This window comes from Platalea leucorodia (genome assembly GCF_965183815.1).
Source record: "Platalea leucorodia genome assembly, chromosome: 5".
Classification (NCBI taxonomy): Eukaryota; Metazoa; Chordata; class Aves; order Pelecaniformes; family Threskiornithidae; genus Platalea; species Platalea leucorodia.
Window position 1 is genome coordinate 62,358,457 of NC_138827.1, and position 19,889 is coordinate 62,378,345.

At 48.5% G+C, this 19,889-nt stretch overlaps 1 protein-coding gene across 1 annotated transcript in view; it reads left to right on the plus strand.

Moving 5' to 3' along the window:
- The window catches only part of ABCA12 (ATP binding cassette subfamily A member 12), a gene marked incomplete at both ends in the record, with an annotated part of 90,595 nt that extends 87,538 nt beyond the window's left edge, over positions 1-3,057 (plus strand). Inside the window, 3 exons of the mRNA XM_082312432.1 lie at positions 716-821; positions 1,550-1,687; positions 2,938-3,057. Of these exons, the coding sequence (XP_082168558.1) occupies positions 716-821; positions 1,550-1,687; positions 2,938-3,057 (364 nt within the window). The remainder of the gene's footprint in view (positions 1-715; positions 822-1,549; positions 1,688-2,937) is intronic.
- Between the last annotated feature and the right edge of the window lie 16,832 nt (positions 3,058-19,889).

Consider the following 19,889-nt stretch of genomic DNA (forward strand, 5'->3'; position numbering starts at 1 on the left):
AAAGGGATATTCCATACCGTACGACGTCATGCTCAGTATATAAACTAGGGGAAAGCTGGCCAGGGGGCTGCTGCTCCGAGACTGCCTGGGCATCGGTCAGCGGGTGGTGGCCAGTTCCATCACGCATCACTTCCTTTGTATATTCTTTAATCATTACTATTTTATTTTATTTCAATTATTAAACTGTTCTTATCTCAACCGACGAGGTTTTTTTCCACCTTTACTCTTCCGATTCTCTCCCCCATCCCACCGGCAGGGGAGTGAGTGAGCGGCTGTGTGGTGCTCAGTTGCTGGCTGGGATTAAACCACGACACCTACAGCTTTGAGGGCTCAGAACATGAGACCTTTGTTAACAGGGCATCAAAATAACGTCATTTTCTGGTTGATGTTTCTTACTACACCATTGAAATTCTGTGTTAACTAATGTACTTTCTACTCTCTCACAGCCTTTTTTCCCAAAGATGTGTTCCCCAAAGTAATCTGTTCACTGCTGAAAATGTGAAATGCGTGTTAGGCCTGAGCTTTGATTTTATTAGTTATCACAATAGCTCAGCTATTAAGATTCACTCCAGGTTAACAACCCTGACCCCATTCAAGCTGCACTCTGCCTGGATTAGATTTCCCCGAAGAGGCTGTGCAGCACTCTCAAAGGATTTTCTTTATCTGTTTCTCTTTCCTACTGTGTTAATTGTGATTTTCTTTTTTCCCCCCCTAGGTTTGGAAGAGGATTCACTGTGAAGATGCACTTAAATAGCAACACAGTTAACACTGAGACGCTGACAGAGTTCATGAAGTCACACTTTCCAAATACATGCCTGAAGGTAAGCAGGACAAATGCTTTCAGGAGAGGCCCTCTCAATCCCTTCAAATTAACCAAGAGGATCTTGCAAGACAGGCATCTTGTAACATACTGTGCGCATAGATCCATGCTCTCAGAGTGTAAGGGATTCATACACACATGCTTGTCAGTGCTGTCATCAGCCACATTGTCCACGGGCTGGAGCACCCAAGTTCCTTGGTGGCTTAAATAACCACAGGCAAACAGCTGCAGTGATCCCATAAGGCAGCTGTTAGGTGACCCTCTGCCCCTGTGAATGGTCCCACTGAAGCCTGGACTGCATGGAGATGCAGTTCGTATTCAGTGGGTAATGAGATGGTCGGGTGCTTCTAGTAACTGAATAACTGTAAAACTAGAGTAACTTGAGTCACAAATCCCATCCATTGACTGTAAGCCAGTCTCTGCATCAAAACAGCAGGCCTGGAGCTGGAAAACGCTATGGCTACCTTCAAGCTTCCAGCTCTGGGGCTTAGTTTTCATTTCCCAGTCACAAAAACCACAAAAACTTCCAATAGGGAAACACCAGTCAATCCTGGGCAATAATATTCCTCACCTTTGGGAGCCAGAAGCAGAGAACGCACCCTCTGGCCCTTCATTCTCCCATGGCTCAGTTCCTCTTCGCTTTCGTTCTCAGCCAAACAGCCATCAGATCTGTTGGCTCTTTATAGGCAGCAACCTCTTAACTTTACCCCATCGTTCCTGTTCCCACAGGATCAGCATTTCAGCATGGTGGAGTATCACGTTCCGGTCTCTGCCGGAGGAGTAGCAAATATATTCGATCTCCTGGAAGCCAGCAAAGCAGCCTTCAATATCAGGCACTTCTCAGTGAGTCAAACAACGTTAGAGGAGGTAAGGAATTAAAGATGTGTGGCCATCCATTTAAAACTGTTAACAGGGGAGCAGACTGATGGTTACACATAATGGACTGCTGCACACAATAGACTACATTTTGAAAGGGAATTCCATCTATATTCCTCCTGGGGATACTTTATCAGTACTACTGCCTCCAGATACCTGTGCTGGTGCTAGGAAAACGCACATAGAAAGCTGTCTGTAGCATAAAGGATCTGTTCTTCCCTCTGTGACTGCTGATTTGAGGAGCCTTGTGGGTGTGGAGGAAGGGGAGGATTATGAATCACCCCGGAGTCCAGTGCTAGCCTTCCTGGCAGTGGACTTTTCCCATCAATCCTGGAAATTTGCTTGATTTCTCTCTTTCTTGTACCGTATGTGGGTTGTAAGTTCATTTAGCCTTACTCCAAACCTAGCTTCATTGTTAAGTTTCTTCCATTTTCCATTGGAAGAACATTCCCACTGGCATTAAAATCTTATAGGAAACACATCAGCTGAAGCGATGCTGCAAAGACTATCCAGAAGAAATCATCCTGTTGAGCATCAGCATCTGATGTATTAGGTCTGCCCCAGAGACAGGAGCAAAAACTGCAGCCCTGTAATCCTACGAATTGTTAAACAGAGATCTGGGGGAGGAGGTCCTCAGTATTGTTTTAATAAGGGCCAGTGGTGAGAGAAACGGGCAGATGAACCGCAGGAAGCCCCACGTCACGTTTTGTGGGAGGACAGCTTGGATTTGTGTATATGCAAATGTGATTGCAGGTAGTGTTCTAGTAAGAATGTTTTATGTATTCATTAGATACTGTTCAAACGAAGACTGTTAGGTGTGATTATATATACCTATCTATATAATATGCAGTTGTGCATGCATGGATGTCAATTATATATAGACAGATGGGTTTATAAAGTAATAATATAGCTGTATTACACTGTGATCAAAATGAGCTACCACACGGGTATTACCTCGCTAGTACTTTTGAAACACGAGTTGCAGGACAGTTAGGTTTTGTACAGGAATGTCTACTTTTGCATCCCAGGTGTCAATTCAGCAGTATGGGAGTGTGCATCCATTTATTTACATTAGCCCAGAGAAGCCCAACATTTGCAATTTTCAAATCCAGTGTGAATCCATTCCTGAGCACTCTCTCCAAGGCTCACAGTCAAACCAACAGCCATTCGTTTTTTATATTCATTCATATTATAAATTCTTTATTCTGTCACATACTGAATGTTTTCCTTTAAACTTCCAGGTTTTCATCAACTTTGCTAAAGATCAAGCAGATCCTGACGGCGTGGATGCAGGTCCTGATATGACACTGGACAGCTCTGACACAAGTAGCCAAGATAGCACCGTAAGCTCCATCTATTGAAGGGACCCAACCACAGGGGATCACAGAAGCTGGGGAAAAGACCTGATGACCCCTCGGGGTTCTTCCAGCCCTGTCTCCTATGATTCTGGGATGGTGCGGATAAAAGTCACATTTTCTTAAAGTACTTTTTTTTTTTTTTTGATATGCATTTATTTTGTTACTAGGAACATGGTAGGCATTTAAGACTGGCATTTGGTTACAAGTCAGATTGGTCTTTCCACAGGTTCTTTTTTTTTTTTCCTCAGTTCTTGTTTTATGATCACTTTAACGCCTGTGAGGACTTAGTTGACATCACCTGCTGCTCATGGCCATTTGCTTACAGCAGAAATGGCCATGATGGAGCAGAGGAGCTGTTGGCAGTGCAGGGTGTTTGACAAATAAAGCAGCCTCATGGCTGCACTCTCTGAAAGCCCCCGCTCCACTCCCTGCTCAGCACCAGACTTTCTGGGTGACTGTGAGAAAGTCCCTCAGTTTTGACAGGTTCCCCACTGGCGAAATGGGGTTCACGGCCTTGCCCTACCTCACAGGGGTGTTGTGAGGACATAGGTGTTACGTACTGAGAATCGCATATGCCGTTGGTGGGGGCCGTCTTTGGTAATGACATAAAGCTTATCTCTATGTGTGGGTTATGTCAGTACAAATATAATTATTTTAAAAGTCAGCACTTCCAGTGGTTTCGGTTTGTTCCTGTAGTTTATTTAGTCCCGGGCAGTTCCTGGCTCTTGGTACCCAACAGAAGATCATTCCACCAACCAGCCCTTTCTTCTTCAGGGCTTGTCCATTACAGCAGCAGAATGGTACGAGGCAGGTATATTGGTTGAATCCTCTGGTACGAAGTATGCTTCATAAGATTGTGTTTCCCTGAGCAGAGTAAAAGCAACGAGCATCTCCCTTGTTCAGAAAACCTCCCTCTCCGAGGAGGTTCTGCCTCTCTCCTTCCTCTTCAGTGACCTTCCTCCTCAACGCCCGAGCGCTGGCTGCCCCTGTAACTCTAAGCTGTGTTTTCCCACATAAAAAGGCATAATTAACTTCTCCTTCAAAGACTCTGCCTGCTGGCTTTAAATGAGACCTCTGCCTTCCTTTGAGCAGCAGCCCCCCAGCAGCTGAGTTCAGCACACCACCACGTACATACTGCTTTTTCCCACACAATCATTAATAGGTAGAAGAGTTTAAAATTACTCTTTATTATACGTATCAGCATAAGACCTCAAAGACTCAGTTTTGGGTCAGGGCATTGATGTACATTCAAGCACATAATGAACTTAAACTCTTTGAGCTCAATAAACTTACTGTTGCTGGTAAAAGAGATTGCCGATAAAGCCAGGTTGTACTTACCTTGGAAGACCTGGGAAGGCCCGTACAGCACTCGGTTTTGGGTTCACACACACAATTCCAGCCAGAGGGGGTTTTTTTGCTTTTTTCCCCCCAAAGCTAATTTGAGCCAAAGGAAGCTTTAGATGAAAGCTGCAATGACACATCTTTCTCACCCTGATCATCAGAGTATTTTTACTAGTTCAGTTCCCATCTGATGCTAAGGCTTGCTGAGATAATCATGCAAGGAACAGGTACTTTAAATATCAAGGGTGTTCGGGATTTTACAGTGGGATACTGAAGTTCAGAGTTTAGTTACTGCAAGGAGGTCACGTTTTCTCCTTGATCTTGGTGTAAACTTCTTACCGATAGCAGGAGAAGTTTTGGTATGGATTGAAGGTATTATCAAGCCCTGAATTATGCCTCAACCTGCTGACTGTAATTAAAACTGGAATTCAGCTTATTTCCAGAATGCATTTGACACCTGCAGTTTATAAGTAACTGAAAAAGCTGCCCAGACATTCATTGTAGCTTCTATTATTATGTCTCCAGCTCTGCAAAAGCTCCTTTTTTCTCATTTTCATTGCATATCTTACACAGATCACAGTATAAAATTAAGCTTTTCTCTAATGGAGGGCTTGCGCTCCCTGCAAAGGACTCAGAGCATGAATGCCAATGATTTAAATGCAGCCTTGTAATACCAATCAGAGTATTATTTTATTATGTCGATGGCTTTGCAACTGCCAGTGAAAGATGGATCTTCAGACTCTGTCCAGATGTACTTTACATTTAATTGAGGGAGACTGATACAAAGCTATTCTTTGGTCCCTTTAGAGCCTACTAATCAAAAAAAAAAAAAAAGAAGTGATTCATTGGAATACTTCAGCAAGTTGCATCCTTTGAATTTCCACCCAATTCTGGCATTAATAGAAACATCTGCTTCGCGCAAAATGTGTCACTGCCGTGATATACGCTCGCCGTTTTCACTTGCAGGTAAAAATAAAACATCTGCTATTGCAATCAGGTCTGTAGGTATTGGTCCGAACAAGCCGAAGTTTACATACTTAAGGGAATTTAATTGAAACCTGTGGAGAAGCAGTTACAACTGTTTAGGGGGCTGAAGCATCTGGCAAGGAGGTTGTATATAACATCACCAGGGGCTGAATTACCTTTTGTGCCACATTACAAATATCCCTGCTCCCTGCAGAGCCGCACAGATGCAACCTGTCCGTTTCGGAGGTAGGACACACCCCAGGCTTAATTCCGGGACGATAAATGTGATAGCTAATACTGTCCTGCCTCCGAACGCCAGCTCCAGGTTTCTCATTGCCCCTTTGCCTCCCCAGGGGGGGTTCCAGGGGTAACCAGAAATACATAGCCCTGCCTAAAAAAACTACTGAAAAAATCTGTCTTAAAGATTATGAGCACATTGTACGCATCAGGGGAAGGATGGGGATGCTCCCCTGTCTTCAGTGCTTGCGGTCATCTTCATCCTGCCAATGTACAGGTGTAATAGCAGGTGCCCCCTGTTGTCAGCCCTCTCTGAATCCCCTCAGAAATTTTTGCTTTACATGACTCTGCTTTCAAAAAAAGCCAGGCAGCCAACAAGCTCGGTCCTTTCTTTGGTCTGAGCAGGGGTTAAGATCATTGAAAACGCTGACCCTGGTGTCCCTGGAAGGAGGAGCGCTCTGCGTACCACTGCACGTCACCTCTCCAGGAGCGAGAGATGAATGCTGCAGTCTGGGGGGAAAACAAGCTTTTCATCTCACTTCTTTAACACAATCTCACTTCAGCCACCCTAATAACCCTTGTTGAAGGCAACAGGGAGCAACGGTGCTGGGCAAGCCCTGCCGGAGCGATCACGCGGCCCGTATGCGTTAACTGGAACTGCGTGGGCCTCAACTGAGCTTAATTTAAAAATGCTCTAAAATATTACAGACACAAGGTATACACAGTGCAATCGCTAAACAAGTCCAGGGCGAGGGAGTCAAGGAGGAATTTCATAATTGGTTATGTGGATTGTGAGACTGATTCAAATCAGTTTTGTAATTGGAGCTGTGGCCTCGGAGACAACGGTTCAAATCTCCATCCTGGCTCCCCTTCATTTATCACTTTGCGCCGCTGCTGAGAGCACAGTGCTTCTCCAGCCCGATCCTCGCTTAGCTTCGGTCTCCACGCAAACGGCCACCGAGGGCTGAACTTGCAGGGTCAGAAAAGGTCTGGCAGGGGCCGAGGAAAGCTGTCCAGAAGGGCCAACGTTGTGCACTGGTTCTCTCAGCCCTGACCACTACTGTAAATATAAATTCAGGGCCTAATTGGATATTTTTTGTCCTTTCATGAGAACCGCAGGAGAGGTTTTGTTACTGGAACAGATCAGAAAACATGTTTATAGGTCAGACGAACACGTCCAGGTAAACATAACTCCGTGACTCGTAAAGCGCAGGAGTGGGTGATGCCCACAGACCTGCTGCCTGTGTGAAGTCACTCCTGGGATCCAGGACTTGCAGGATCCGACCTCGTAACAGGCTCAGGATAGGGCCCCAGCCTGTCGTAGCGGCTTCGGCCTCCTTACGTTGCTGCAGCTTCACCGAAGCTGCTGTGAGGTTTTTTGGCTTTTTACAAGCCAAGAAAAATGTATGCTCCTGCTCTTAATAGGGGAAGGGTTTTTTTTGTGAGCTGGTGGAGGAAGAAAAATGGTTGTTGGATGGCAACAGCACACAGCATGATTTTACTCTCTTTTTTTTTTTTTTTTTTTGCAGGCAACAGCTGTGATCTTGCATAGCTATAACAAAATATCAACAATGTATTAAAAGAGAGCACAACAGAGAAAAGTAGCAGTGGGGAATGACAAAAAAAAAAAAAAGAATTCACCAGAATTATTATTCCACGACAGTATTTAAATAAAAAAAATCACTCTAATTAATTTAGTTGTTCAGGGAGAGGGTGGAAATAAGGAAGATGACACTGAAATAGTAAGAACAACATTAGTATGGGACACAGCCAGCTCTAACTTACTGTTGGCTCCGCTCCTCACGCTACTTGCATACGCAGCGCTGGTAATGCGGGAGGACAATAGGCCCCGCGGCGCTGGGGAGCAGCCCGCGCTCAGAGCAGCGCGGGGAGCACGGCCCATTTTGGGCCAGACCGGGCCCCCCAAATTATCTGTGGCATGGGGGGAGCTGCACAAGGCCACCCCAAGGGGTATCAATACTGACCCGTGTCATGGTACAATCCTGCAGCACCTGAAAGCCAGCACATGCCAAAACAGGGGACAGTCACGGTGGCCACATTTGGCCCAGGGTGAAAAAAAGATAGAGCTTGTGCTTGCAACCCACGGAGCAGAGCTTGAAACCCGGCACCTCCCCGCAGCCCTCGGTTCCTGGCGGGGTGCAGCCCCCCGCTCATTGCTAATTGCTGCTAGAAGAGACTTTTGGAAATAGGCCACTGCCAGGGAGAGCAATTCTGAGGGCCCCGTGCTGGGAGATAAGGGAAATAAATGGCGGTGCTCCCACAAGCTTTAAGGCTCAAAGCAACAATCTGATCACCTACCCCAACCTCCAGTTTAATGGAGGCTCCTGAATCTTAAGCAGTGGGTCTTTCACTACAGACAAGCGTGTTGGGTAGAAATAAAGCATCTCTTAGAAAGAGCCCAGGTCTTCACTGACTCCAAAGAAAGAAACAAAAGAATGCATCTTCAGGGCAGGACAGAATTTATGGTAACACATACGAGATAAAATCTAAGTGAAGACAGGGTAATAATTGAGGTTTTTACCTCCATTAGCAGGTCAAGGTGAACTCGCAGCCCTCTACTGTCTATGTCCTAGCTACCAGCTAAAGGGGTTTTACGCAGCCCTCAGCTTTAATGCGCAGTAGCTATTTCACAGCCAGAGCCTAACAAATTGAAGTGCGTCCAGAGTGTGATGGGGAGGAGGAAGCAGGATGATATGCCTCTCCCTAACCAGACCCAGTTGGGTTATTCCTGTGCAAGACAGCAATGAATTTAAGTTAAAATGATACCAACCAGATTGAAATGCAATTAAAGGAGTTCCCTTAGGGTTGCACATCCAATTAGTAGAGTACCTTTAATTACACCAGTGCAGTTTCAAATAGACACGTGCTGAGAGGACCATCAGCACAGAGCTGAAGTCTGCCTGGTGACCCATATCCGTGAGGACTCCAGAGGAGTTATGCATGCGTTTGCATCACCAAGTGGTGGCCCGCTTGTCTACTGGGGGAAGAGCTCCTGGGGTGGCCCAGCCGGGCCTGGGAGCAGGGTGACTGCCTGCACAGGGCACCCAGTGCTCCTCGGGGTGTCAGCCCCAGCCGTGAGCACCTCTGCTCTGGGGGCCTCCTCCCTTGCTCCTGCAGCCCCAGCGTACAAGGGCCAGCAGTGGAAAGTCTTTGCGGACAGATCTGCTTTGGGATGGATCACAAGGGATGGAGCTCACTAAGAGCGAGCCCTGAATCGCCTTCTCAAGGGTCCTCTCTCTGCTCCACTGGGTGGCTGCAGCGGGAGCCTGGAGAAGCTCGCAGGCTGAGTCGGGGCCTTTACCTGAGCTGGGTAACCTAACCCCAAGGGGCTGCCTCTTTTTTATCTTCAACTGGCTCTAGAAGCAAAGCAGAGGAAAAACACAGAAACCATTTTCAGCTTTTTAACAGCAATTTTCTCTAATAAATGATTGCTGGAAAGCAATTAAGATCCAGGTGCTTCTGAAAGGTAAGAGATTTTTCTACCCTTTTTGGTGCATAGGGCTTTCCCTCTTGCAGTGACTGAACATACCCTACTCCCAGGAACTGTGGAAGCTAAAGCATTTGAGTTGAGTTTGGTAAGACAACTCATTAAAAAATTGACAATGCAAACATTAAGGAAATGATAGAAACACCAGAGTACTTCTACGTTGTTCCTCGACCATCTCTGGGGAGTTATGTGAGGTATAGGAACTCAAAATACTTTTCTACCCCTACTCTTGAGCACACCACCACCCTCAAAGCAGCCAGGTGCAGCAGGTGGAAGTCAGGAGTGCGGCCCTTGGCTTGGAGCCTTAGTCGAAGTCCCTGTCGAAGCCTATAGTCAGGCTGCCCTGGACTGCAGCAGGCTGTGGGACCACATCTTGCTCCCCCAAAATTCCTATTTAAAATCCTGTCAAAGAAAGCAAAGCTGAAGGAGACTCTTCTTTGCCCATTGTAGCACCAAGCCTGAGGGCTGGTGTGTGTTGATAACCCAGGGACCCAATTTTAACACAAAATCACATCACCTTGCACAAGATCGTGCCCTAAGATCAATACTGATAGGTGCACAGAAGCACGTGCTTCATACATCTTCATATGCTCCTCCTCAAGTGTTTCTTTAAGTACCTTCAATGTCAGTAAGACGAACACAATTTGAGACCACAGGCTTAATCAGATTAACAATTATAATCATTCCCATCCATCACCACAAAGCAGGCTGTGACGCTGCTGAATCCGTTCTGCTTCAGGAACCTGGGAAATCAGAGCTGCACCTGATCAGCCAGACAAGGGCAGCTCGAGGCTTGCCGTGAACGAAGAAGAGAGCAATTGCTCAGGCTGACTTCTTTATTCATTTTTTTTTATTAGCCTTCAGAGCCTCCCTAGAAATTATTAAAGCTTCTCCAGGGAGCGCAGTGCCGCAAAGGGAGCATTTACTCAGGGGCTGGTGCTTCACGCTGTGATAACCCCCTGCGTGAACGTGCCAGAGCGGCTGTACGGGTTTCCTCCCTCACATGGGCAGTGAGGCCTCTCCTTTAACCTGCTTTCTACATCTTCAGCATTTGACCATCCTCATTATAGACTCAGCAAGCAGCTTTTTTTTTTACCCATAAACAGCTCTTTGCCACGCATCAGTGGATGGCAGCAAAGGCAAAGCTTGTACGTTCGTTATAAACCACCCTGGTTGTCTGTCTGAGGTTTGCTGGGTTAAACGGAGCCGCCTGCTCCTCAGGGTTGGGTTATAAACTGGGATTTGCGAAACTGGGCAGGATTAGGGAATACCACAGAGTTGCAGCAATGAGGACCTTCACCAGGAGGTTTGGGGCTGAAAACGAGGTATGCGCACCTAAGGTACAAGCACGTGTTTGGGGAGGCTGCTTGTGAACTGTTCCCCATCAAGCTTCAGTTTTAAATTGGGAAATCTGATCTGAATTCTCTCAGTGCCAGGAGGCACACAAGGCGCGAACATCGTTCTTCCACTTCGATCGGTCTGCGGCTGCGTGCTCTGGAGTCCAAGGGCCACAGCGCAGTCTTCTGTTGGTTTTTTCCTCAGGACATGACCGATCCAGTTCCATCTCCTCCTCCTCACTTCGTTACTGATTTTCTCCATCCCCGCCATTTCGTTTTTTTGAAAGTTGTATGCTCATTGTTTCTGCAACTTTTTATTTTTTTTGTCCGGGAGGAGGTAGTTGGCCTCCTGCCCAACCCCCATGACTTGGAGGGCCAGTGGTTTTTCTGTCAGGGTGGCCTTCCCTTAGGCTGCATTGGTTCATGGCACCTTCTTCAATTTTATCCGGTGCACCCTCCAGAGAGGGATCCCCTATCCACCACCCAGGGGACGCGCCTTCTAGCCGTGCAGCCCCAGCTGAAGGTTAAATTGGGAAAAGGTGTTTTAAAAAACAGCAGCAACAACAACAACAACAACAATAAAAAATACCCAAACACAAACAACAAAAAAGACCAAACCTTCAAAGGTCCTTTATGTGTCAGAGCTGAGCCCCCAGATGCCTGCAGGGGTGGAGATGTTGGAAAAGGCTCAGCCACGGCCATCCGGAGGAGGGACGGGACGGTTTGCTCCACAGGTGTTGCCCTGCTTTTGCTGATGGTGGAGGCAGCAGAGCCGAGGGATGCAGTTTCAGACAGAGTTCATATTGCAACCGTTACAGAAATCCCATGTGCCAAAACGACATAACTCTGCCGGCGTACAGAAAAATGTAATTACTGGGTGAGCATTAGTGGGGCTTCAGCCCTGACCCATGAGAGCAAGAAACCTCCACAGCTCCCTTGGAGAGTCCTGATGTTATAGGGGTTATTTTTCCACTGTAAATATCCTACACGGGGTAATTTCAGTGCTTGAAATCACCTCGTATATGACACGTTAACATAGTGCCCCTTTGCACAATATACCACCACTTCTCACGCTAAGTGAAATGGGAGAGAGAGGTGTCATCCCAGGACTGCTAAGTTTCTGTGTTACTCATCAGCCTCATCCTGATAAATCAAAGCTGCTGCATTGTGTTTCTCTCCCACCCCCCTTAGCGTTTTTGAGCTCTGGCTCAAGCAGAAATTACCGGGTGAGATCGTTTGGCCCGTGTAATAGAGCACGCCAAAATGGGAAGCTGTTTTTCCATCTAGCCAGGCTGTGACATTGAGGTGCTCAGCACTGACCTAATGAAAACGAGAGGGTCCGTGCCGCTGGGCTTTCCCGTCCCCAAGGGCCTGTTTGTGAGGCAGAGCAGGAAAAAGGAGCCCTTTGGGCTTGGATGGCTCAGGGCAGGGGGGTCCCGGCAGCGGGATGGAGCAGCGTGGGCGCAGGGCTGGGGACGCCCGCAGGCTCTGGGAGGGGAGGTTTTCTGCAGAGGCGCTCGCAAACCATCTCACTTGCCTCAGAAGTGAACCAAGAGGAGGGATTATAGGAAAATCAGAGCACAAAAATAGGGGTTGGTGCTTGGTACGTTCGAATGACAGACCCTGATAACTCGGAGGAGAGGCTGCAATGGCGTTGGCTGCCGCCACGGTTTCGGCACTCTTCCCTGCAGAGGCTGGCGAAGCCGGCTGTGCCTCCCAGGCCAAAGGGAAACAGCCCCCGCGGCTCCCAGGCCAGACTGGTGTTTCTTCTGGCAGTTTATAGCAATCCTATTTGTGGATTAAAATGCAGCCGTCAAGGCTGCTCCTACAGGATTTACGATGTGGCGTCAAAATACAGGAGAAAAGGAAAGCTGAACTCTCCTTTGATGTTTGCAAGTGTAAACTGCAGACCTGAGCTGAACACACTGTAAATAAGGATCATTAATCATCAGCCAAGCGGCACGCGGTTGCTGTTATTTATTATAACAACATAAATCATCAGGAACTGCTATCATGTTAATTTGGATTTAGTATAGATTAGTATAGAAAAAAGAATATCCTTACCTATTTAAACAATATATTCCCTTACTTGTAAACACATACAGATGCACTGGGTATTTGTTCCTTAGTTTCCTCCTGCCAGGAAGCGCGTCGGGAAAACAGGGTGTGAGCTTTGCATGTGAGGGTGTGCAATGGTTCAGGCCAAGTTGCAGCTGAGCAAAATCTGTCTGGCGATTGCACGCTAACTTGGCACCTAGGGAAAAGCAAGAGCAGGAGGTCTCTGACACGTTTCAGAGGGGCAGCTCTCTGCGCCGCCCCCCAGCCCTTCCTCCAGCCCCTGTGCAGGGCCTGGGGCTGGCGTTTCCCAGGTACTGCATCGCATCTGTGTGTCGCTGTAGTAACCCCACGGAGTTCTGGGTTTTTCCATTTGCAGCTCAGCTGTGGCTTTTGTGTTTAAAAAGCACGAGGCATGGGTTTTGTGGGATGATGGAGACCTGTGCTCCTGCCCTTGGAAGGAAGGCTCAGCAGGGAAGGAGCATTTTAATTTAAGTAAAGGAAGCATTACCCACGCATTTCATATTCTCCAGAAATGCCAGCTATACTCCTTGCTGCTATATTTTTTTCCCCCTGATTTTACTTTATTCAAGCTAAAAGGTGTGGCTGAGCCGCTCATGCACCAGAGCAAGGCCGGCAGAAGCACCAGTATGACCGTACCCGGTGTTTTGGATGTGGAGCTCATGCCAGGGCTGGAGAGGTGGCCCCATCCCTCCCCACAGAGCCTTTCTGAATTCGGTGGGGACAGAGCTTCACCCCGCAGGGATCCCCATCTTGGTGCTCAGACACAGCATCTGTCCCTGCCTTTGAGCACTTGGGCATAGCAGGGGGGGTCTACTTAACCCCCCAAAATAACTTGAATTCTTCAAAATGAGGCAGGTTTGTTGTTAATGAGTCAAAGCACATTTACAGCTGAAACAAGCCCACTGCCTGCAGTCCCAGTAATCTTTTTTATCTTGATGAAGCTGGAGGCGCTGAGCCCTGACCGATGGTGTGGGGATCCCTGACCAGCCTCGTGGAGCACAAGGCAACCAAAAGGTAAATTTAAAAGCAAGGACTTCAAAGGGGCACTCAGCTGTACGTCTTCAAAAGGAGATGTATGGGGCAAAGGGAATTAAATCCTGACAAAAGCACCCCGATGGAAAGGAAATGATCATACTTTCTTTGTTTAAAAAACCCCACAACACCCAAAAAAGCAGTGTTTACAGTGGAGCATGCACTGCCCTCGGCATTTTCCTTTGGGATCGGATGGACACGGAGACTCCAAACAGGTGCAGGGTCCCATCACGGCTCGTGTCACAGCCCCATCGCAGCTCTGCAGCTGTGGTCCACTGCCCCCATCGCCCCCTCAGCCCAGCCAGGAAACCTTGCCGAAACCTTTAATGCCACCAGCGCTGCTTTAGCTGGAGGTTAGTCCCCACTGATATTAGGTTAGTCCTCCGATATTTGGGAAACAGAAACCAGAAGAATTAGGGTTTGGGTTTTTAAAATTTAACTAAAAGGGAAATTAAAAGGATTTTATGTTTTGGGGTGGCCCAAAGATTTCTCACAGGCTTGATGCTGCAACGATACATTTAACAACAGGTTTGTAAGTCACAGGTAAAAAGAATGAAACCAATGCTGTACCCACACCTTGACCCTGCCGTGTCCGAACGCGTGAGCAATTGCCATTAATTGCCTCCGCCGCTTTTAACCTGTGTTTTTTGCATGCCAGATGAACAGACATCAAACCACGGAGGACTTCTCCAAGCACTGAGGAAGAGCTGAGGCTCACATTAATTAAAATTGGGTTAATTATAATAACTCTAGTACAATAGGGATAGTATAATAGAACTAATTAGTGTGGGGCTAATAATAAGAGGGTTCAAGCTATAGCAGCCACTGTATAAAACCCGCACCCAAGTTCTTCAAAGGTGGACTCAGATCCCACTCAACTCAAGGGCAATCCAACATCTAAAAGCTGCTGCAAAGCTTTGACTGAGTTTTCCCGAGCATCCAGGCTTGCATCGCACCGACCATATGTCTGCCTCTGCCTGCTAGCAGATTGCACCAAATATTTTCCTTTTTTATCGTGGCTGAGCAAACAAACACCATCTGCGGGGCTCACCGAGGGAAATCCTGGCCCCCTCCGCTCCAATGGGAAGGCAGCCGCGTGCGTCCGTGGGGCCTGACGTTTCTGCCATCCATACTCTGAGACGAGAGCTTTTCTCTGCTCTGCATCTCTGCCCATCCGCCGAGTTGAGTTAGGACCTAGCCTCTTGTGAACAGATTTAAAATGCAGATTTTATTACGGAAATGCTGGGTCCCTTCAAAGGAGATTGCCTAGCATTGACACAGCCTTGCGGGACTGCCTTGGGGTGGCGGTAGGTGGAAGAGGGCAAGAAGGCTTTTTTTTTGTTGGCTCTGTCCACACAGGTATTTCTTGGATGTATCCATGCCGCTCGGGGCTTTGGGCATTTTCCAGACACACTTGAAGTCCTGGTCCAGGTCTGATGGTGATTTTCGGTCCTGCTTGACCTGCTTAGAGCCAGGGGTCTGGGTGGGCAGCTGACAGGGGGTGCAAATTATTCCCTGTTCAAACCTTTATTCCTTTGGAAAGTAAAACTCCTGGGTGGGGCACTGTTTGATATGGAGGGTCTGTGCCACCCATTCATGCACCCCAGCACGGGTGAGCCCCGGGAGCAGGGGAGCATCAGCGGCTGCTGAAGCAAAGGCTTGCATGTGGTCCCCAGCTGCATGGCTGGATGCAGAGCTTCCTCCTGCTTTGCTTTTCTCTGTTACTTGCCTTTCTATTGGATAACCCCTCTTCTCCCTCTTCTGGAAAAAACAGAAGGGTAATCTCAAATTTGTAAAATCCCCTGTAATTTTGGCCCAGCTGGGAATTCACAGAAAGCTCTCAGTGAGTGACGGGCCCAGTGGACGCAGGTGTAAATTACCTGTCACCTCGGCTGCTTTTCCACTCGCGCTTCTGCAGCACAGGGTCCAGATCATGTGCTCTGACCAAATCTTTTGTACAAGTGCCCTTTGGATTTAGCAATTCGCATGGTAAAAGCAGAACCGATGAACCACAGGCTTCTCTGCTGCTGCCTTTAATTAAAAATGCCATGTCTAACACCAGCAGATGTTCCTGCTGTCGAGACTCAACTAATAACTGAATGCCGTGTAATGCAATGCTGACTGTGCTGCTTAGTCCGAAAGCGTAATAGACTTTTTTTTATTATTTCCCTTTGGGGATCAAAATCCCTCAATATTTGAAATCTTAAAACTTGATAGTCTAATGGCCCTAGCCAATTACTGCGCCACATGATCTTAGCAGCCCCAAGTTGGCGCCGCAGCCCACGATTCCTCTGAGACCACGGTGAGCTTGCAGGGCTTTGGGTGTGCGGCAAAATTGGCCCCAGAGGGGCGGCCCGAGGAGCAAACTAAGCCCATTAAAGGCTTTGATTCACTCATTTGGGGAAAGAGGGAATTCAAAGCGTGAGGCTGCTCCTGTCCCCCTTTTTTTTTTTTCCCCACAGTCTTCTGCTGAAGCAGATCCATCCTGTTGCTTGCTGTGGGCGCTTGGCACTTCGAAGCTGAGCACCCTTCCTTGGCAGGGCACAGTGGTTTTGGGATGTGCCTGGTATTTGAGCGGATAAGAGGAGTGGGACCCCCCCTTCACAGATGCTTTGGCTCTCAACTCCTGGGAAAACAACTGACTTGTGAGACTTGAGGGAACTGCCTCCCTTTGCACACTCCTTGCCGTTACATGATGAATCACCTAATAATTGTATATTTATTGAAAAACAGCGGGGGAGCTTCGCTAATGAATAAAATATCAGGTACCGGTGTATTTACTTAAAAAGGTCTTTACCAGATGGGCAATGCTTTGAAATGAAGCACGAGGTAGATGAGGATTTTTTACCTTCCTCGTCAGCCGGGAAGCCAAGCGTCATTCTTCAGTGTGGATTTTGCTCCGAAGCCCTGCATTGTTTGAAAATCACATTATCAGTTTAGCACGGCAAAGATGATCGTTGCCTCGGCGGGGTACGGAGCGGCTGATTCATGCACGTACTGAACGCGACTGTCGCACTATATCACACCACTGCTGAAACCGTTTTACTGGCTTTCTGTCATGCAACAAATTTATTTTAAAGTGTGTGGGCCTTATACTGCCTGGAATGGCTTTACTCGTACTTTAAATACTGCATAAACCAAATTTAGAGATATATTTCTCGCTTCCCCCTGTTCTCTGCATCATTTTTTTTGCTTCTGACTGTCCAATTGGATGCAGTAATTCACTGCAGAGGAAGACGTTTCTTAGATTTTCAAGAGCGCCAACTCCTTAAGCTTTATAAAATTAGGGAGAATGAATCACTCGTGACTTTTAGATCTTTCTCAAACACAAGTATTTGTTAGATGCTGGCTGCCCAGGGCAGTGCTTTGCCTCAGTTTAACTTAGTTGTAGATGTTTGTAAATTCGCACATAATATCTCAGCACAATGGAGACTACGTGCGCACACACGGATTTATTGAGAGGGACACTAAACATATTTCAGCCGGAGGAAAGGAAGACGAGGTACTTATCTGTTTTATTGTCCTATACAGTATATATTGGCATCTCATATTTCGTGAACATAAATGCCAGGTTGACTCAAGAGATCTATGGATCAAGTGTTGTTTGTAACATGCGCTGAACACTTCAAATTGTATTAAAGGTTCATCTCGGCAGCGAAGCCTTTTGCCATCTTCCAGTAACCCTGGCGCACCCGGAGACGCTGGGCACTGGTTTTTTGGAGCACAGGACGAGCACACAATGGCCAAGAGGGAGTAGGACATTAAGGTTGCATCTGTCAACTGTTCACGTTTAAGGGAAAAATGACTGTTTTTTCAGCTTATTTTGTGAGTTTATCCTGGTTTTGGCGGTGTGAGGGAGCAAGTCCCTGTCCCAGCTCCATCCCCTGCAGCCTGGGGAAGGGAGCGAGGGTGCCCTGTCCAGCTGTGTCCCTCGCTGTCATCCCTCTCCTGCATCCAGATGTTTTGGCACCTGTGCGCAGGACGGGAAGAGACACCATGGGATGGGCCGGTCCCTGACCTCGCTGGGCTTGGGGACAAGCTCCCCTCTGGGCAGGACAGGGCCCGGGGCACCTCTCCCTGCCCCTTGCCTTCCCCAAGGTAGGCAAGGAGGACGCTGTGCTCTGAAGCAGCTCACCTCAGTCAGCTCCTGCCAGAAACACACCCGAGCCCGCCTGCCGCCCAGGAGCATCCGACACCTACGCATGTCTCTTAACAAGGTGCGGTTTGCATTTGGTTTTGTTTTACTTCCACGCTCACCTCCGAGGCTGTTGTTTCTTTCCCCAGAGCTGCTTCCCTCCGTGGCAGAGGGCCTGCCGATCCCCACCGCTGGGGATGACAGGCCATCAGCAAAGGGGACGCCGCTCAGTGTTGTTAACGCAGTGGGGGGATTGCTGAGCACCAGAAAACAACAGGCTATTACAGAGGTACAACCGCACTTTTCACAGCTGGATCCAGGCGCACAGACGCAGCTACCGCGCTGCCGATGACAACAAACAGCCTTCCTCTCCGCGCCGGTGAACCCAAGACGTGTGTGAATGGGGACGCCTACAACCATCCCCTCCCTCAGGGCTCAGGCCCCGACTCTGCAAGGACAGAGTCACCTGCAAAGGACAGGCTGTTGTCTCACCCTTCGGACCCTCCATATACCTCCACAGTTTCCTTTCTCATGGATAAAGATCAAGACTTATCACGAAGACAGAGAAAGCCAAGACGGTGTTTGCTGGGGTCAAGCAGGTTAGGAGATGCAATGGCATTGATTTAATAAAGGCTGAATATGGCACCATTCAAATCAGCGTGGCAGTGTTTCACCCTGTGACACATCGTCTTGCCCTGGACGGCAGAGGCAAATTTTCTCTGATCAATGGCGCTGAGAGACTTCACGATTCCCCATCCCGTGTGGCATTGAACTCCTTGCACCTCTGGCTAATGTTAGTAGCAAAGATAAATATTTAACCTTCCATAAATAAAGAAAAAAAATAAAATCCCAATTTAAAACATCCCCGGTGTTCAGGAGCTACAGAGGGAACAAACTACCGAAGCAGAGCAGTGTGAAACCTGAAAACTGAAGAACCTCCTTCTTGGAAGACAAGGATTGCCGATTAAGAAAAGTTTTCAGCCCCTATGTAACACGCATCTGGGCAGAAGTCCTTCTCTCTAAACGAGGCAAGAGCTGTGGAAAATGCCCCTGTTTCCCCCAGCGGTCAAATTAGTCCCCCTGGCCAGGCGGCCGTGGCTCAGCTGAGCGGCGGTACCCCACCTCTCGCTGCTTTCGCTTCGCCCGGCGAGCGGGGGCGAGGGGACACCACCCGCCCGCGGGAAGCGAGCGCAGGGAGACGCGGGACGAGAAACGCCACTGGAATTTCAGCTGGGCTGCCGGGACCCCGTGCTGGCGGCTGTTTTGTGGCTCCGCGCCACCGTGTCCTTTGATGATGAAGTTCCCTCAAAGAATAACTCGCTCGCTTTAATCATGTTTGCCCCAAGATTTATGGCTTGATGCTTATTCACCGGTGGAGCTTCTCGATGCGAAATGTCAGTAAGCCTGTTATAAATCGCTCCTGGCATTCCTGCTCTATCTTTTATTTGGCCAGGAGTATTTCTACCTGAAAGTGATAAATTCCTGCTATAACTGCTTTATGTGCTTCAGTAATTACACTGTACGGGGAAGGCAGGGGGCTGCGTCTATGGAAGCACCACCTCAAAAACAGCAACCTGTAAAAAGTGGGAGATTGGGCTGAACTCTGACGTGCTACTGGATGCATATGCTGAGGAAGAAAAACACCTTTGAAGCCCAAAGTAACAGCGACTGGTGAAGTATCTCCATCAGACTGAAGCTGGTGAACGGGTGGAAGAGAGGGAAGAAAATGAAAATTTTAGAGTCGGGGCAGAAAGGCATCAGCACGGGGCTGGCGCCCTGCCTGGGCTATGTGCTGGGCGCGAGGGGAGAAGGCCCTCAGCACCGCAACCCTGCACCCGCCCACCTCTTTCAGGCCTCGTTTGGGTGGGAGGTGCTAGACATGGTCGTTATAGACAGGCAGATATTGGAAAGATGCATATAGCCGCAGGGGGTTTGGGCGTTTGGTCGATTTGGACTCTGTTCAGCTATGCCAACCCTGCCTTTCAGGCTGGCTGCCAGCCAGCCCGCCATTTCCCCTCGGGGTGGCCCCGCCCCTTTCCGCGCGGCCCCGCCCCTCCTCTGGCCCCGCCCCGCTCCCGGAGCGCGGGAAGCGCGGGGGCCTGGGGGCGGTGAGCGCGGTTCCCCCGAGCGCGCGTGCGCGCTGCCCGCCGCGCCTGCGCAGTGCTGGCGGGCGGGGAATTCGGAGCGGCGGCGGCCGGCG